At 39.4% G+C, this 18,439-nt stretch overlaps 1 protein-coding gene across 4 annotated transcripts in view; it reads right to left on the bottom strand.

The window, feature by feature from the left end:
- Positions 1-7,565: 7,565 nt before the first annotated feature.
- Sell (selectin L) overlaps positions 7,566-18,439 on the bottom strand; it is a 17,394-nt gene continuing 6,520 nt past the window's right edge. For all 4 annotated transcript variants that reach the window (XM_029559526.1, XM_008824898.3, XM_029559525.1 and 1 more), the window contains 4 exons: positions 17,517-17,702; positions 15,867-15,995; positions 11,715-11,733; positions 7,566-7,987 (listed from right to left, as the gene is read on the bottom strand). In XM_029559526.1, the coding sequence (XP_029415386.1) occupies positions 7,969-7,987; positions 11,715-11,733; positions 15,867-15,995; positions 17,517-17,702 (353 nt within the window). In that variant the 3' untranslated portion in view covers positions 7,566-7,968. The remainder of the gene's footprint in view (positions 7,988-11,714; positions 11,734-15,866; positions 15,996-17,516; positions 17,703-18,439) is intronic.

Below are 18,439 nucleotides of genomic sequence, written 5' to 3'. Positions count from 1 at the left end.
GGCTCATTTAATTCCTACAACTAACGTGAAATTGTACTATCTTGGACACCATTTTCATGAAAAGAATACTGACATAAAGGGCTTAAGTAGTTTGCTCAAATTACATGACACAGCAAAACCACAATGTTGCTCAATTTTATATTAATCTTCAAAAGCACGAGAACGAGTTTTAAGTCAGAGAGCTAGGGACATAGCTCAATGGTACAGCACTTGCCTGCCATGTACAATGTCCTGGGTTCAACCCCAGGACTGGAAAAAAATTAGAGCGCAGGTATGGTCGGGTATACTTTCATTTCAGCACTGGAGAGGCCAAGGCAGGGAAATCTCTGAATTAGAAGCTAGCTTGGCCTAAGTAGTGACTTCCATGTCTGCCAGGACTACACAGTGAAACACACACACACACACACACACACACACACACACACACACACATTAGAACTAGAGGAAATCCTAGATTCTGCCTTTCTCATTTCAGTGTAAGAGATAAAGACCTGAATTTGCTTATTCTTGCATGTGACTCTCAGATGACTTCAACCTTCTGGACATGGAAAGCATGATATCCGCAAAGCTGCTCTCTGGAAAGTCCTGGAGGGCTTAAGAACAAGCCATGATTACTAATCTCTAGGTCATAAGTAATCTCAGAGCAAAGAATCTTTAAAAATAAACCGTAAAGCATTTGTTTATTATTATCTCCGGTAATAGACTATGGTCAGAAACCTTACTCAAGAATTGCAGTTTTGTGGGATTGGAGCAGCTGCTCAGCAGTTAAGAGCACCTACTGCTCTTGCAGAGGACCCAGCTTCAGTTACCAGTGCCCACATGATGGCTGAAAACCATCTAGACTCCAGTTCCGGGGATCCACAACTCTCTTCTGACTTCTGTGGACATTGTACATATGTGGTATCTTGCATCCATGAAGGTAAAACACTCATACACATAAAAATAAAAAGAAGTAAATCGGAAAAAAGGTTTTTAAAAAATTGTAGTTTCTGCCTAGCCGTTGAGATGTGGCTGTTTCACATCCACCATGTGCCCAAAGACCTTTCTATGCAAAAAGGAAAATGAACCTGAAAATCACAGAGCACAGCTTGAACATATGTCTAGTTCCTATATTTCTCTTATTTATTGTTTAATATAGTATAAGTACTACTCTACAATTCTTAAACTTCAGTGAATGTGCTCATAGTAGAAAATGATGGAAAACTTTGATGCAGATCTGTGCTTCCTAAGGAGAAACCAATTTGTTCAGAATGTTTAGAAAATGTGCCATACAGAAGAAGCACCTTTGGGTAGGTCAAAAACATCATCCAACATGCTTGCTACCTGTTTGCACTAAGTCTATGTGAAAACCAACCTCACAGGAGATTGTGGGCCTCTCAGCACCCTGACACAGGCTAACCAGTATACATCAGTGTCTCTATCAAAATTATATCCATGAACCTTCATAAATTAGGTTTGTTTTCCTGTAAGGGATCAGAATTGTTTCAAACCCACATTTTAAAGAGGATTTTGGATCTGGGCTTTTCCCATTCCCTGTGTGTTCTGCTTGTCTTTGTGAATTTATAGGCGTTTTGGTTATATCCTTGACCTGATCCTGTGTTAGAATAAAGGAGATAAGTTCACTCAGAGGAAAAATAACAAAGGAGGGACTTTCCTACAAGATCTTTGAAAAAAGAGCATTTGCATAAGCCAAATTTAACAAGATTCTTTGTTTTATGTTTTTCCTTTCTAAAGGCTTAGGTGCACTCCCTTTTATCCCCCACCTCCCCTACACCCCCCTACAACTAGTCAGAGAACAAAGGCCTCAGGATGCCTTACAGTGGAACCTTCCTGGCCACCATCATTTACATGCCTGAATGATTACACTTCACTCACTTGTTTCTCCTGCTTCCATTTTTTTTTCACTCCAAAATCCTAAAATATATTAATCCTCCCAGAATACTCTCATGATTCTGTACTTCTCGTCTTAAAGTTTTCTGGAAACTATAGCAAAAGCTTCATAAGCTTTATGTGGAATTAAAGCTGTTCTATGACAGTTTCATCTCTGCTTTTAAGTCAGTATGGTTTGTCTGATATCTCTGATTTCAAAACTTTGTCTCAGACATTTGACTCTGCTCCAGGTTTCTACTTAAGCTTCATCCAGGATCTAATTTTGTCTGAATTCTGTTGCCCTTTGTCAAATAGTCATGGTCTTAGTGCACACTGGCTCAACTTACAGTTTTCCTTCCTCTGCCCTCTGAGAGCAGAAACTCTGGCCCTTGTGACTTTTGGCCCTGATAATATTTCTTGCAATAATACAGTTTTAAGTTTCAGTTCACAAAGCAATTTCATACTTGGCACAACATCACACACTAACCCTATGAGGTAAACAAGTTGACTTCCTTATTTTATAGGCAAATAAACTAAGTCTCAAGGTTAATTCTAAGGTCTTCAGAGAGATTTGTTTCATCTGCCTTTATTTAAAGGATGTACTATGTTGAAATTCTTAAGATCACATACTAACCTTATGTCTTGAATATAAGATTATTTATTTTCAAATTTATTTATTTAATTTTATTTTTGAGAATTTCATACATGGGTATTGTATTTCCATTATTTCCATCTCTCCCAATTCCAATGACTCCCATGCCCCCCGCCATTCCCTCTCAATTTCTTGTCCTCTTTAAAAAAAATTATTAGCTTTTGTACATTTCATACAACAGTTCTTAATCAAATTTAAATCAATTCCCCCATCTATGCCCCTGCCGAGCCCCTCACTGGCCCTCATGTATTTGGCCATACATGTTAAGTCCTATACCATCAAGCATTTATACCCAGATGTCCTTCAGTGCAAATTCATCCACTAAAGTCTAGTCATTCTACCTAGAGATCATCAGTAATGTCTACTCTCCCTCACCCAGTAGTAATCAGTCTCCAGCAGTTCCCATTCTAGGGCTGACCCACCACCCATTTCTCTTGTTCCACTCTGGACCCTCATCTAATTGAGCAGACATGGGTCCTGTGCTCAATGCCACCATTGCCACAAGTTCACATGTGCAAGCTTCCAGTGACCTGGAAGCCTCTACTTCCTTATGTTCATGAACCATCCCTGGCTCTTACAATCTGTCTGCCCCCTCTTCTGCAATGGTCCCTGAGCTGTGGGTGGGTGAGGTTTAATATGAGTCCTATCCAGTGACACACTCTTCAGTCTCCTATTTTTTTAAAACTTGGCCAGTTGTGGCCGTCTGTGTGCATAGCACTCTACCACTCTGTTGTATAAGGAAGTTTCACTGGTAAGAGCTGAGGGATGCACTAGTTTTCTCTCTACCCCTCGTTCCACTATGTTCCATAGCCTTGGGTGTAGAGATTCAACTGTAGATATGTCATCTAGGACTGGCCATCTCTCAGACACATATTCTCTGTGTCTGACCAGTTGTAGGATTCTACAGTAACCTCCATCTGTTGCAAAAAGAAGCTTCTTTGATGAGCTTGTCTATAAATATAAGGATTGACATTTAGCATATGGTAAGAAATTTCATTTGTCTAAAGATAGGACAAATAGGGTTTTCTCTAAGATCTATGACCTCTCCAGCCATGTGTATTTGTGTTTACAGTGCCACCCATGAGTTCACTCCTATTGAGAGAGCTTTAAGTCCAATTAGATAGCTATTGATTACCCCACAGATAACAGTGACACTGCTGCACCAACAGAGGTAGTTTGCTATGCCAGGCATTTTTGGTTCTTAGGCTTTAGGATTGCCTTGGACCATTGATTGATTTTCTCCTTTCACATTTTGTATATTATCATCTAGCATTATGAAGGCTTAACTTCAGTCTTCCAGGTCAGTTCCTGCTCCAATGCTCCAAGTCCTGTATCCAAAGTATGCCCTGTCTTCAGCAGTAGGGACTTAACTTCTAGTTCTGGGCGTTAACTAAAAGCTCTGGCAATAGCCTGTGTTATTTTGGGAAATTCTTGGACCACTCTCACCAACCACTCAGAGGGAAGTCTCTCCTGTCCGGCACTATGCTCCTTGCCATACAACCTCCGGGTATACATATTCACTGATGTTCAGACACTGTATATGCATTTCTCGGGGGGGGGTATCACATTTCCCTCTGTGTTCCCTAGCCCCCCAAGATCCATTCATCTCTACTCTTTCTCCCTCCCATCCAATCTCCCTCCTCCCTTTCCAGTCCCAGCACCCCCATTATCCCCACCCTCCCCTAATAACACCCACCTCCCACCATTCCCCCCTCCTGAGTTCCCTCCACTCCCACACCATAACCCCCTGCGTATCCCTCTCTCTTCCCCTCCCAGCTGAACACTCCCACTTTCCCCACCACCCCCCTGGTGACATCTGTTCCCTTCTAACCCCCACTTTCGGGTTCTTTCCTTTCCTTTACCTCCGTGTATCCTTTCCATTTTCCTGGTTCCTGGTGTTACATCAGGATATATACTCACATATAAGGGATTGGTGTTACAATCCACAAATGAGGGAGAACATGTGTCACTGTCTCTTGCTTTTCTGCATTTGTGTTACTTCACTTAGTATAATACTCTCTAGTTCCATCAACTTACCTGCAAATTTCATATTATAAAACCCCCAAACTAAAAAAAAGCTCAGGTCCAGATGGATTCACAGACATTCAAGGAAGATCTACAACCAATACAGCTTAAATTATTCAAAAAGATAGAAACAGAGGGAGAACTCACAAACCAATTCTATGAAGCTAGTATCACTCTAATATTGAAACCAGGTAATGATACAACAAAAAAAGAAAACTATAGGCCCATGTCATTAATAAACATAGATGCAAACATATTCAACAGAATACTTACAAATCACATACGACACACATTAAAAAGATCATCCACCACAATTGAGTCAGCTTTATTTCAGAGATGCAGGGATGGTTCAAGATATGTAAATCAGTAAATGTAATAAAACATATAAATGGACTCAAAAACTACATGGTCATCTCAATAGATGCAGAAAAGGCCTTTGACAAAATCCAACATTCATGCATGTTAAAAGTCCTAGAAGGAATTGGTCTGGAGGGAACATACCTCAACATAATTAAAAGTATGTACAACAGACCCACAGCAAACATCATTCTAAATGGATTAAATCCATTAAAATCAGGAACCAGACAGGGCTGTCCACTATCTCTATTCTTTTTCGATACAGAGCTTGAAATTCTTGCAACAGCAATAATACAAGAGAAGGACATTAAAGGAGTACTAATTAGAAAAAGAAGTCAAATTATCACTATTTGCAGATGATATGATATTATACATGAGATCCCAAAAAATTCTACCAGAAAACTGTTAGAAATGGTTAATACTGTAAATAAAGTGTCAAGTTACAAAATCAACCTAGAAAAATCAGTAGCCTTTCTATATATTAATAACAAGCAATCAGAAAAAGCATTCAAGGAAACCTTCCCATTCACAATAACCTCAAAAAAATATTTAAGAATAAACCTAAGCAAATACATTAAAGAGCTCTACAATGAAAATTTCAAATCTTTAAAGAAATAGATAGAGGAAGACACTAGGAAATGGAAAGACGTACCATGTTCATGGATTGATAGAATCAATATTGTGAAAATAACCGTCTTGCCAAAAGCAATCTATAGATTCAATGCAATGCCAATCAAAATACCCATGATACTCTTCTTTTTAAAAGAAATTTTAAAACTTACTTATTTTTATTTTATGTGTATGAATGTTATGTCTGCATGTATTTCAGTGCACTCATGTCATGTAATTCCTTTGGAGAGCAGAAGAGGGCATTGGATCTCCTGGAACTGGAGTTACAGATGGTTGTTAGCTACCATGTAGGTGTTAGGATTCAAACCCAGGTCCTCTGCAAGAGCAGTCTTAACTGCTGAGCCATCTATCCAGCCCCCATCTTGTCCTCTTCTTTGATTGTTATTGTTACATATACATGCATATATCATATATATGTATATATGACAGAGAGAGAGAGAGAGAGAGAGAGAGAGAGAGAGAGTCCATTTAGTGATGCTCCTGTATACCTTTGCTTAGGGATACCCACTTGGGATTAGATAACCTCTCAGGGAGCTAGACCCTGGAGAAAAACTGATTCTCCCTCCTTCAACATTCATTGATTGCTTGTAGCTCTCCATCTAGAGGTGAGACCCCATGAAATTTCCCCCATCCACCTTGGCATGTCAACTGGTTTTGTCATTATGCAGATCTTGTTAGACTACCATACTATGGATATTTCACTAGTGTAATTTCCCTATTATGTCTAGAATGCATTAACTAGCAGCAGGTATAAGACTATATTTTGAAATCTGTGTGCATTATCCCCAACATAAAGTCTCTTTTTGGGCTCCTTGGTCCTGATGTCTTAACCAAATAAGCATTTCAGGCAAGGCTGCAAGCCTATTTTGTGAGTCTGTTCAGACTGTGCACCACATAACTCCACAGAATGCACCCTAATCCACTTGAATATGGTAACACAATCTAGTAGACCCACAGGAAAAAGGGCCTTTAGTCATAGCTCTTGCTGTTTATAGACCTGAAATGACTTTAAGAACAGGAAACATAACCGTAACAATAAAAATATTCCCACAAGACATGAAAATTTGTATGAAAGCAATATTGGCCATGAAACAGGAGATATTTCCAACCAGTTTCTAACATGGTCCCATTTTCTCACAAGAAGTCAGGCCTAGACATTAAGTGACCGTCTGCCCGGACCATCGCATACCACGGGCAGATCGTTTGCTGAACCTTGCATTATCACTGCACTGTATACTCTTTCTATTTCAACTTCTATTTGAATTTATTTTATTCACTTGCCAAATGCCAAGCCATGAACTAGGCTCTCCAGGGGTCTAGCAAAATCTCTTCCTTTAAGGAGGATACAGCCTTATCTAAGAGAAAACACATTCTGACTTATAAATGACAGACTCAGTAACATTTTTTTAAAAAATCAGGCTATATTTAAATGCAACATGTTGTGGACTTACAGTTGGGAAGCATGGAAAATGAGCTAGCCATAGGCTAGTTAAAGAGCTAGTTTTAGAGAAACTGGTGAGGGTTGGAGATAGCTGCATGGATCTTAAAGGATAGACTCTAAGTAGCTAAAAACAGGGATGGGGTAAAAAGAAAGGGACAGCCTTTCAGCATGAGCCCAGGAATGTTTCTATTTTAACTCTTCTTCACATCATCAAAGAGATCTCACCCCCAGCCAGCATGACAGTAGTGGTGTTCATTAACAATCAGTGGTCCTAAGACAAGTGTGGACTTCAAGGATCTACATGGTTCAAATAACAACAGAAGGAAAACTCAAAACCAAAAACCAATGCAGGCTATTTTTCTCCACTTTTGTTCATTTGGTGCTTATGAGATGCTATGTGTGGAAGGCAGTCAGTTAAGAAGAGGAGACGGGGAAGCAGAATAATGATCAGCTCCGATGGCTTCCACATGCAGACGGTGGGACTGCAGGGCAAATAGGACTTTTCCAACTTGAACTAATTCTCTGGAGTTGGAAAACAATAATTTCATCAATTTTTATCATAGTTTATGAATTATATGCAAGGAAACTGAGTTTTCAATTCTATATGTATCAACCTTTAACTGTGTCTGTCATCAAGTACAATATTGACTTGAAACTGGAAATATGAGTTAGGAAAGAGCAAAGCCAGGCATCTTTATATTCCACAGTAACCCTTTGCCTTAATGGTCTTATTTGTTCCTCCACAGAAAAGAAAAGAAAATACTGAGCTATATAAACAATAACTGTGGGCTGGGATTAAGGGGATGAATAAGGGAAAAATGGGAGGGAGTAGAAGGAGTCATTGATCACATAGAAATCCTTCCAGATCCACTGAAGGAAATATTCTTCATTCTTGATGGAGGGATGCCATTGTGCAAGACTCTTCATGGGAGGATTTGAAGTAATTCCCAATGACTTTTTGGTAGCGCATGAATTTCATTTTAAAAATGATGAATTAGTATGGATCATCCATCCTGAAAAAAAAGCAACAGATTACAAATTAAATTAAGGAGATATTATTATTATTATTATTATTATTATTATATATGTACGCATGTATTGCCTGCCGCACCTGTGTCGTGCAATGCCACGGAGGTCAGAAGATGGCTTCGGATTCCCTGGAACTGGAGTTAAGGATGGCTCATGGGTGCTGGGACTCTAATCCAGGTCCTCTGCAAGAACAACCAGTGTTCTTAACCACTGAGCCATCTCTCCAGCCCCAAATTAAGGTGCTTTTTAAAAATTATTTTATTTATTGTTTTTATTTTATGCATGCATGTGTGTAAGTGCACCCATGTTGTGCAATGCCCACAGAGTCAGAAGAGGACATTGGATTCCCCTAGAATTGGAGTTACAAATGGTTGTTAGCCACCATGTGGGTGCTGGGAATTGAACCTGGGTTCTCTGCAAGAGCAGCCAGTGCACTTAATCAAAGAGCCATCTCTTCAGTCAAATTAAAGAGCTTTAAAAATAAAAGTGTTAGTAGTACATAAAAACATTCTCTAAAGGTGAGAAAGAAGCAAGGAAGATTTGCAAACCCTGAAGTGTTAGTAACAAATGTAAACAGCCACTGAGGTTGTGAAGAGGAGCAAAGAAATTATTTCAGCTGGAAATTTTGGACAGGAGCAGAATATATTTAAGCAAATGGGGACAAGAACCCTAGAGTACGATACATCACCCTCTTATGCACTTCCACCTCAAAGTTAATATTTTATTTTTTAAAGATTGTTTTAATCGTGTGTGTGTGTGTGTGTGTGTGTGTGTATACATACACACATGAATAAGTGCAGGAACCTGTGAAGTCCAGAAAAGGGTGTCAGATCCTCTGCAGCTGGAGTTCCACGCAGTTGTGAGCCATCTAACATGGGTGCTGGAAACCGAACCCTGGTCCTCACTTAATAGTGGAACAATTTCTCCAGCTCCCCCATTAATATTTTAAATGCAAACTCTGATTTAGTAGGTCTGGTTGGAGCCTGATGTTCTGATTCTTTAAGAAGTTCCCCAGTAAAGTTCAAGACATTTCTGCAGTTCCATCCTTGACTTCACAGCTAACGTGCTGGAAGGACATTGCATGTTGATTTTGAACAGTGGAAATGGGGCAAGGTAGAAGATGATGTGCTCAAATGGCAAGTGTAATCAGAGTAAATCAAAAGTCATGAGAGGATGGTATTAGTTCTAAGTGCCAGATTCTGGTAGAATATGATTTACAGAGATGGCAGCAAATTTAGTTTCACGAAATAGACACCACTGTTTTCTGTTACAACTGTCTCATTCTTGGAAAGGGTGGAGGAGAACCACATTTGACATGTCTTAGCACCTTTCAAAAGGAGAACCAGATTCTGAGGCTCTGGTCTCGTGATGAATTGTCAGGGCAAACCACAGTTCGGCAGGTGCAAATGTGCTTGCCAGCAGAGAGATAAAAATGTTTCTGAAAGCAGAATCTCACATGTACCCTCCACTGAGGTTGGCATCATCTCTTCCTGTGTATTTGGGTGTAGCTCTTACCCAGGTAGAATTTAGAACTAGTAACCAAATGAGGTGATAAACAGAGCCAGTTTGCAGAAGAATCAAAATAACCAGCAAGAATCAAAACCACAAATGCCCAAGGAGTCATTCATTCAACAGCCAAACACTAACAGGAATGGGCACAAAGAACTGTGAGAGTCAACTGAAGGTGGAAAAAAATTCACAGTGTTCAGTGTGACAGTGTTCATTCTACCTTTGGTTTCTTCTAGAGACACACCCTACATCTTCTACCCCACCCTTCCTCAGTGCCATCACACAATGATTTAGTGTGAAAAAAATTCACATTAATGGAAGAGGAGGGCCTCTGGGACAACTCCAAACTGAAGGTCAAGGACCCTGAGTGCTAGAAGCACTAAGGGCATTATCCTTGGGTCGGGTCCCAAGGCGGCCAAGCAATCTCTAGGCTTTTCTTAACCACCTAGAGAAGCATTCAAGGCACCCGCTGGTGTGGTGCAATCTTTCTTTCAACTTCTACTGCACAGCTTCTCAGTAAGCTACGGACTCCAGGCAATGCTACACACCAGCCCTTCAACTTGCTTTTATGAATATTTATCATATCATTGTTTATGTTATTTTCATCCTCTGGATTTCCTTTCTTTCCTTATTCTCTCTAAAACTTTAAATCCTATTTGTCCGAAAAGCAACCCAGGTTTTACCTTCTTTATAATATTTTTCTGTGATCACCAAGACCAATGATTTTTCTTTTACATAAATACAAAATTCATATTACCATTTCTACCTTGTATTTTTCTGATTGTTTTATATTCTTGTCTTAACTCCCCAATTAAACAACAACTTCCCTGGGGTTAGAGGAAAAGGCTTATTTCTTAAGCTTAGCATTGTTCCAATATGAAAATGTTCAACAAACTATTAATTGATTCGTGTAAAGAAAACCAACAAACTGTTAAACTTAATAGGCAGTTGGTAAATAACTTAATGCTAATATTTTTTCCAGTCAGCATCTCCTCCTGTTCCTCCAGGAAGTAACTGAGCTATTTCCTTGCAGTAGCAATTAAAGCAGGTGGTCCCTGGGGCCAGAGAACAGCTGGTTAGATAAGTGTGTACCAAAAGACTTCTACTCAATGAGTGAGAGCATGAAAGAAATCTTTATATCCCATGGGTTTCCTACCACAGAGATAAGGGGGCCAGCTGCCCCAAGGAGACCCTTTTGTAAGTAGGACCCCCATCAATGCAATTAATGAGGAGACAAAATAAAAAGTATAATTAAAAGCCCTCCACCCTGTGTACCCATCCCACACTCCCCTCTTCTGTATAGTGAAACCTTTTGAAGAGCAGTTTGTGCTCTGCCTCCTGCTAAATAACCCTCAGCCTTTTCCCACCTAACTTCTGTCTAGATTTCAGCACGGCAAATGGTCTTCCCACTGATGTCCCTCCTGGACCCAGTGGAAACCTGCTGCTTCTTCTGGCTGCATTTGAGACTATTTCCACCTGACTATTTCCTTAGCATCTGTGACTCACAGCTATTCCTCATCCTTCTTCTGTCTCTCTGGCCACCTTGTCTCATCCTCATTTTCTTCACTTTTGCCAGATGGGCCGGACACTTCTACACATCTGCACCTTTTCTCAGTATTCTACTTTATGGCTTTAATGAAAGAACTGAGGACAAGTTGGTGTGTATTGGGGGGACCTCTTTGCAAAAGCCATGGGTAGAATCTATGCTCTGCACCTTTTTCATATTTCTGAAGGTCAGTGCTTATTAGAGTAGTAATCATTTACCCTTTGTGTTAGGCACCGAGGTCCTGTGCCTTGGGGGGACTTTCCTTCTCCTTACAGACACATTAGTTGTTGTAAATGCTTGTTGAATTGAATGTTTTTCAGTTAGTACACATTAGTCATGTATGTTCAGCCAAGGCAGGAAGAAACATAATAGCATAGGCCAAACCCTCAAAGAAAATTCAGAGACCACATTCCCTTTATATGAACTCTCCTTTCTTACTAGAGTTATATTTGTACATTCATCCATTTGATGCCTCTGACTTCAAAAAACAAAAAATTTTAAGGGAGGCCAGTGCTCCATCACTTTATCTGGAAACATCATTTGGATGAGACCCTATGTAAAAGACCACTTTGGGTCTATTTCTACAACAGAAAGCATCTTAAGGAAAATAGAGAAGGGATCAACAGATAAGGAAACTCTTCACTGATAAAACTTACCTTTTCTGAGATTTCTTTCCTAAAAATAGAAAAGAGAAGAGAAAAATGACATTAGCAAAAAGTAGACAATTTTTATTTTTTAAGAAAGGTATATGCCTGCCCCTATAAATGTCTTTAGATGTATATTGTGCATTTGCTAGATGGGCACCCATCTATGAGTCTATGGATTTGAGGTACTGGTGAGCATTCGGTTGATACTCAGGCAGAACAGGCACAATGCAGGGGTTTCTTGGGGCTCCATTCACCCGCTGTACTGCTCACAGACTCAGATATCTAGGCTGAATTCCTGCTGGTCAGGCCCAATGCTCTCATTTGCAAGCTCATGCCACATCTCACCCTGTCAGCAGGCTCCTCCCTGGAGGACTTAGGTGCTAACACTGTATGTGTATGCATCATTATTTCTCTTGCTTCTCTTATATGAGCCCAGCAGAAAATTCTACTCTGGTCTCCTTAGTAGGAATTGATAGGAATGGTATAGCCTCATCAGAGTAACTAATGCATTTTCATTTATTGTATATATAGTCATTTAATTCCTATATCACAAATGTTTGTGCCTCCTTTTTTGGCTGGCTACATGGAGACACAGGCTAGATCTCAAGATTCTCAGATTTTCTTCTAGCAAGTATATAGGACTTCGTGACACATATGCTTGTGTCCTAACTTAAATTGTGGGTCCAACTTATTTTCATTTCCTCCATTTTGGCTTTCTTTTTTCCTACTCTTCAGATAATTTTGAAATACTATACAAAGTATGTTTTATGGACTATAACACACTCTTTTTGAACAAAGCAGAATATAAATGTTGATTACTTAGTAAGGTGCAGAATTGAGGTCTACTGGAAAACAAAGCAAAAGTAAAACAAGAAACCACTCTGAGAAAGAAGAATCACTCAACAGGGGATGGGTTTGATGTATTTCAGTGGTCACAAGCTGGTGCCTAGAGTCATCTCATGAAGATGAAGACTCTGTTTTTCCACCTGCAGTGTAATGTCTCTGAATAGCTGCTTGTCTTGTCCTTTGTAAGCATCTTCCTTTGGGGGTTAATTAAAATGTATTTAAAATATTTAGGCCAAGGCCTGTTGTACTTAATTACTGTTTTAATATTTTAAAGTGCTAGAAATTACTGTTTCAAATCTTTTCTTTCAAATTTTAGTTTGCAGATGATATGGACCAAACATACCAAGCAAGGAGCTCAAGTTCTCTTTTTTCCTTTTAGGAACAATGAAAACAAGTAAATAAGCAAAAATCAAGTCAAACTGAGGAAGTTTCTTTTTGAAGGAAAGGGAATTAAGAGATATTCAGTTTCACGAACTGTACTAACCCTATGTTGGGTCAGGTGGAAAATTCTTCCAACCAAGGAAAAAACACGGTCTTATGACTCTGAAGACAAGTGCTGTTTAGGGCTTATATCTTAGATGGAAGTGTGATTCTGAATTTGGCTGCTGCTAATGAGGGAATTTAGAGATTTGGCCTAAAAATATCATTGTCTTAGAGATCGAAGAAGCTAGAAACACAGTACTTGTGGACTCCTCTCTTATCCCTGTACCAGAAGAAGGGAGCTGAAATCTAGACACCAAGACTGGGCAAAGGCCATCGTTGCATCAGGTTCAGAGGATCCGTCTGACAGCAGAAGGTTTGGCCAACCTTCTTGGCCCTCATTCTCTGAACTGTCACCTTCCCCTTTCCTACTTGATTAACCCAGTAGAACTATGAAATGTATAGAAGAATATTGTACAGATACAGATCTGATAGTTTTCATTGTTATTCTTAGAAATGTATCTATTTAATCTCTAGGATTTTAACTTGGGGTCCTAGCTATCAATTCTAATAGCATCTCTACAGAAAAGAAAAGAAAGAAAGAAAGAAAGAAAGAAAGAAAGAAAGAAAGAAAGAAAGAAAGAAAGAAAGAAAGAAAGAAAGAAAATATTGCTCGTGTTATAAAGAGCCAACTAACAACCAAAATTTTTGGAGGACAAAGTCATTCACTTGAAAGTTGGAGAGATGGGTAGATATTTCACAAGTGACGGCTACTTAAACATGGCATTTAGTTGCTTGAGCTTCCCTCCAGAGTAAATGATCTTTTGGGGCTTCTGTTCTCTTTGGTGGCATAACTGTTACTAGCCTAAGTGCCGTTATCTGTTTCCTGTTTGCCCCACTCAGATTCCCACAGCAAGGGCATGCAGTTTTAAAGTTATCAGTTAGAGATCTTGTACAGAAATGACTCCAAGGTTAAAATTTTAAAAACAACCTGCGGCTTATACCATAGCTGTATCCAGCTAGCTCCCCACGAAATACATGTCACTTTGATTCTACTCTTTTGCATCTACAATCATGGGAGTTATTACCTTTTTTTATAAAGAGTACTAACATAAAGGTATTGCACTAATAGCCACCTTATTCATGGTGCAGTGTGTTATGACTGCTCTGTTTCCTACCCATGGCAGGAGAATGAAAGGACAGTTGGAGTAAGGTTTTGAAGTCTCAGTGAAAAGATAATCAATGGTAAGAGGAAAATGGCATTATTTATTTTGAGTTAGTACCTTAGTATAGTTCAGTGTGATGGTAGGATTCTGTGGAATTTCTATCAGCAGGAAAGGAGACAGTTTAACTGTTCAGCGCTAACAGGTTATTGTTAGTAGCACTGCACATAACATTCCCTTTGTGGTCATTCTGGATTTATCTGAAAACTAATCTATCATTTTCTATTTTTAAATTTGGGTAAAAGTTCAAATCCTAGTGTAAGATTAATAGATAATAGCAAATAATATTCCTGCTGTCGTTAGTGTACAGGGGTTGGGCACCAAAATACATACTAACTAATTTATGGAAAGAAAATTTTTAAAATTCATCAACTCACATGACAGGAAAGTAGAAATGAGAAGTCAGTAATTGTGTTAAGGTCATCCACAGTCCCTGACCTTAAAACAGGGATATGTTTTTTTCTGTTATAAAAAATATTTTTATTGAGTCTTTGAGAATTTCATACAATGTATTTTCATCATATTGAGGCTCTACCCCATCACCACTCAAACCTCTTGTCCTCTATTATTATTTTTCTTTTTCAGAGGCCTAGTAAGTCTAAATTGTGCTCTCCAAATGCTCTTGGGTGTGGGTCTATTCCCTGGAGCCTAGTCAATCTACCAGGCATCACACCCTTAAAGAAAATTAACTCTCCCTCTCCCAGCAGCTACCAATTGTCAGCAGTTCCTCTGCTAGGACTGGGGCATCTGGCCCACCTCCCCCACCAATGCTAGGTTTTTGTCTGGCATGGGCTTGTGCATGCTGTCACAAGCACTGTGGGCTCATGTGTACAACTACCAAAACCAAGAGATCTTAAAAGCTATGAAGGTGTATGATTTTTTACAGTTTTGAATAGATCTGCAAGATGACTTTGGGTCAGTGTGGCAATGCACACCCAAAGGCTCCTGCAGATTGTGAGCCTGTGGCTCATAAATTGATCACACCTTAAGGCACAGGCACATTCAGGAGGGAGCAAAGGAGGAAAGGGAAGAGTGCTGTGTTCGTCTCTGCTTGTATTCTACCTCCTACTTAGACAGCAGACAGTAACTTTTCAAGGAAGTCATCCTCTTTCCCCTTTTCCCCTAAAGTCCCTGATTGGGAGAAAGTATGTGGGGCACATTTGGTTACAACTGTGGTCTCAATGAATAGAGGGAAACTCTGCAAGGATTTCTCCCAAGGGCAATGCAACACCCACATGTCAAGAGTCAGACAGGTATGTGACTCTTGAAGAGGTCAGGTATTTGAAAACTTTAGATGATATTAGATTCACTTCCAAATGAAATTGTACAACTGAAATCAAAGGTACACAGGCTTATAGAAGATGGTGATGATCCCCCCACCCCACCCTACCGCCTTTAAAGAAATAGGACCAAAGAGCCAATAAGACGTCTCATCTAATCAAGATCATCCCAGCACAGTGCCATGAAGAGGTCTGCCTAATGAAAAACATCAGCTGGTTCTTTTAAATGAAGATGTGCATCAGGCTGACTCACATATCTCCAGGGACAGATGTCTACAAAACATAGAACTGGGCACCTGCTTCAGTTAACTTTTTTTTACTTAATTTCCTGTGGACTTTCTCTTTTCCTCACTTTAAAACTGCTTTATTTTAATGTCATTGAACACACCTACCTTTTTTTAACCGCCTTGCCAGCCAAATGATAAATGCCAGACCAGAGAAGGCAGTCACCATGACAGCCACAGGAATGAAGAGGGGGTTATAGTTGCCTTCCTTGATCATTGAGAAATTTCTGCTTGTTTCTGAAAGAGAAGTCAGTAAGGCACATAGCATGAGACCACAAACATTATTTCTTTAGTTCAGCTCACTGCATTTGACATTTTTCTCCTGTTATCCCCAAATAATAATTCACTTGACAATACTTGTGACAGGTGAGGGAACTAGCATAGGAATGCCCACAATGAGTCTGCACTGGTGGTAAATGGGACCATCCTCTAGCTTAATGCCTGTGGAATCATGGTCCCTAAACTTGTGATTCATAAAATTCCTGGGATGTATCTAAAAATATATTTACAAGAAATAGAAATCATTGTTTTGTTCCTGATCTTGTTTAATGGCTGATCTCCAAACACAGAGAAGAGCTATAAAGCTTAGTATATTACTCAAGGAAAAGAAGTCAATTATCTGAAGTGGGTAGCTTGTCAATCAAGGGAAGCTATTACCACATTACTTTAAAACAGGTGTGCAAAAATATTTATATGCCCGGGACCTGCACTGGTCTATTGAATAATGTACCACTTCCCTTCACTTCCTTCCAAGTAAGTTAAATCTACTTATCCCTTTGTGAGTATAAGTTTATTTACAGGCTTTTATTGAAAAAGTATTAATATGAAAGAATCTATTTCCTGATGCTTCCAGGCAAAGGAATTAACTTTTACATATTGATACTTGTTGATTTGCTGAAGATGAGGAAATGGAAAGGAGCCAGCCTTAAAAGAAAATGTGCTTGATAATCCTGGGATATGGGGTCGCACTGTAATGTCCTCTCTACCACCTCTTTGCTCCCCTATTTCTATTCTAACTACACTGAGATCAGCTTCTCTGACAGCTTCTTCAGGTCCTACCACTTCTGTCTTCCATGCAGATGATATCAGAGGCAGACAATGATAGCTGTTATTTCCCATGACAATTTAACACACGATTATTTTTAGTACTTTTTAACAAACTCTGTCATGGGGGTCTATACACAAAGATGAGGAAGACATGGTCCTTCTTATGCATAGATGAATTTGGGGAAAGTCAGCTTAGGATAGTGGAGAACTATCCACTATATTGGGAATTAGGTTGTCATTGAAGTGCTAACAGAGAAATCAGATTGAAGTGGAATGGAAAAAATGAGTAAAAAATAAGTTTGCAGACAATGGGTTTAGATTTTAAAAGTAAGAGAAAAGTTGAGATTGAAAAGAGAAAATAGTTATCATTAAAAGAGGGGACAAGAATAGTCAAGTATTTATTTATTTTTTTGGTCTTTTTGAGACAGGGTCTCCCTGTAGCCCTAGCTGGCCTGGATTCACTATGGAGACCAGGCTGGCCTCGAGCTCACAGAGATCCGCCTGCCTCTGCCTCCCGAGTGCTGGGATTAAAGGCGTGCGCTACCATAGTCAAGTAAAGTATTTTATGTTACATTAATGCATATAAATTTATTTTTATGCCACATGTACTATGGAAAATGAAATTTAAAAGGTTGGTATAGCTTTCCCATCTTCTGCTGGTCACTCGGCTCCATCTTTAAGTCTTCCGTATTTCTGGGGAAAATTACTCACTTTGACATATTGGAATAGGACTGGACCAGATGCCAGATGATCCACAAACAGTTGTCTTCTCTCCAATTAAATCAGTTTCTTCTAAGCAGTTGAAGCTACAAGCAGAAGTAAAACTGAAGTTGGCCAGGGGGTGACTGCATTCAATGGTTCCCAAGTCAGGCGCTGTTAGAGGCATGCACTGAATCACTTCAATAAAGACAAAACAATACAATAGTATTTATGAGCAGAGAACTCCCATTAACCAAAGGCATTTTTCAGGTTTTTATTATCATAATAACTATGCATAATCATGGGTTTTATCTAACATTCTGTCCATGTATATGATGTATTTTGCTCACACTCAGCCCACTCCCGTTAGCCTCTTGCCTCATTCCCTGTCTTACCAATTTTTATCCAAAGCATTCTGACTTGATTTTTGAAACCATCCATAGGAATCTAGAAATCCCTATTTTTTGGAAATTACTTCTGATAGTGCTTACAGACTTATTTTCTTAACATGATGGTGAGGAATAAAACAGGCATTGATGGTGATAGCTCTTGGTGCTATAGGGGAGGCCATTCCAAGCTGCTGCCTCAGCATGGTCACATGTCAACCCTGCTCAAAATGCCATGCCACACAGCACCTATCTCAAGAGCATGTACTGGACATTATCGGCGATTGCAGAGAATTCCACCTTTTTACCTGTGGTGACATCTACCCACGTGTTTTGAAAGACATCCCCATTCTCTGAAGCAAGCCCAACTTCTGTACAATGCATCTGTTGTATCAATTTAGTTCTGAGATTTCAACAATAGATTTTGGTATTTCTTCAAGAATTAAGATTGTAAACTATGAACCTACATGTAGAAAGCGTAATCAGGATTTGACAAATGTAGACCCACCAGTTTTTTTCTCCAATGTGGAGAAAACCTTGGCAATCAAA

This window comes from Nannospalax galili, unplaced genomic scaffold (assembly GCF_000622305.1).
Source record: "Nannospalax galili isolate Female #2095 unplaced genomic scaffold, S.galili_v1.0 scaffold1189, whole genome shotgun sequence".
NCBI lineage: Eukaryota > Metazoa > Chordata > Mammalia > Rodentia > Spalacidae > Nannospalax > Nannospalax galili.
This window is presented reverse-complemented; position numbering and strand designations above follow the sequence as displayed.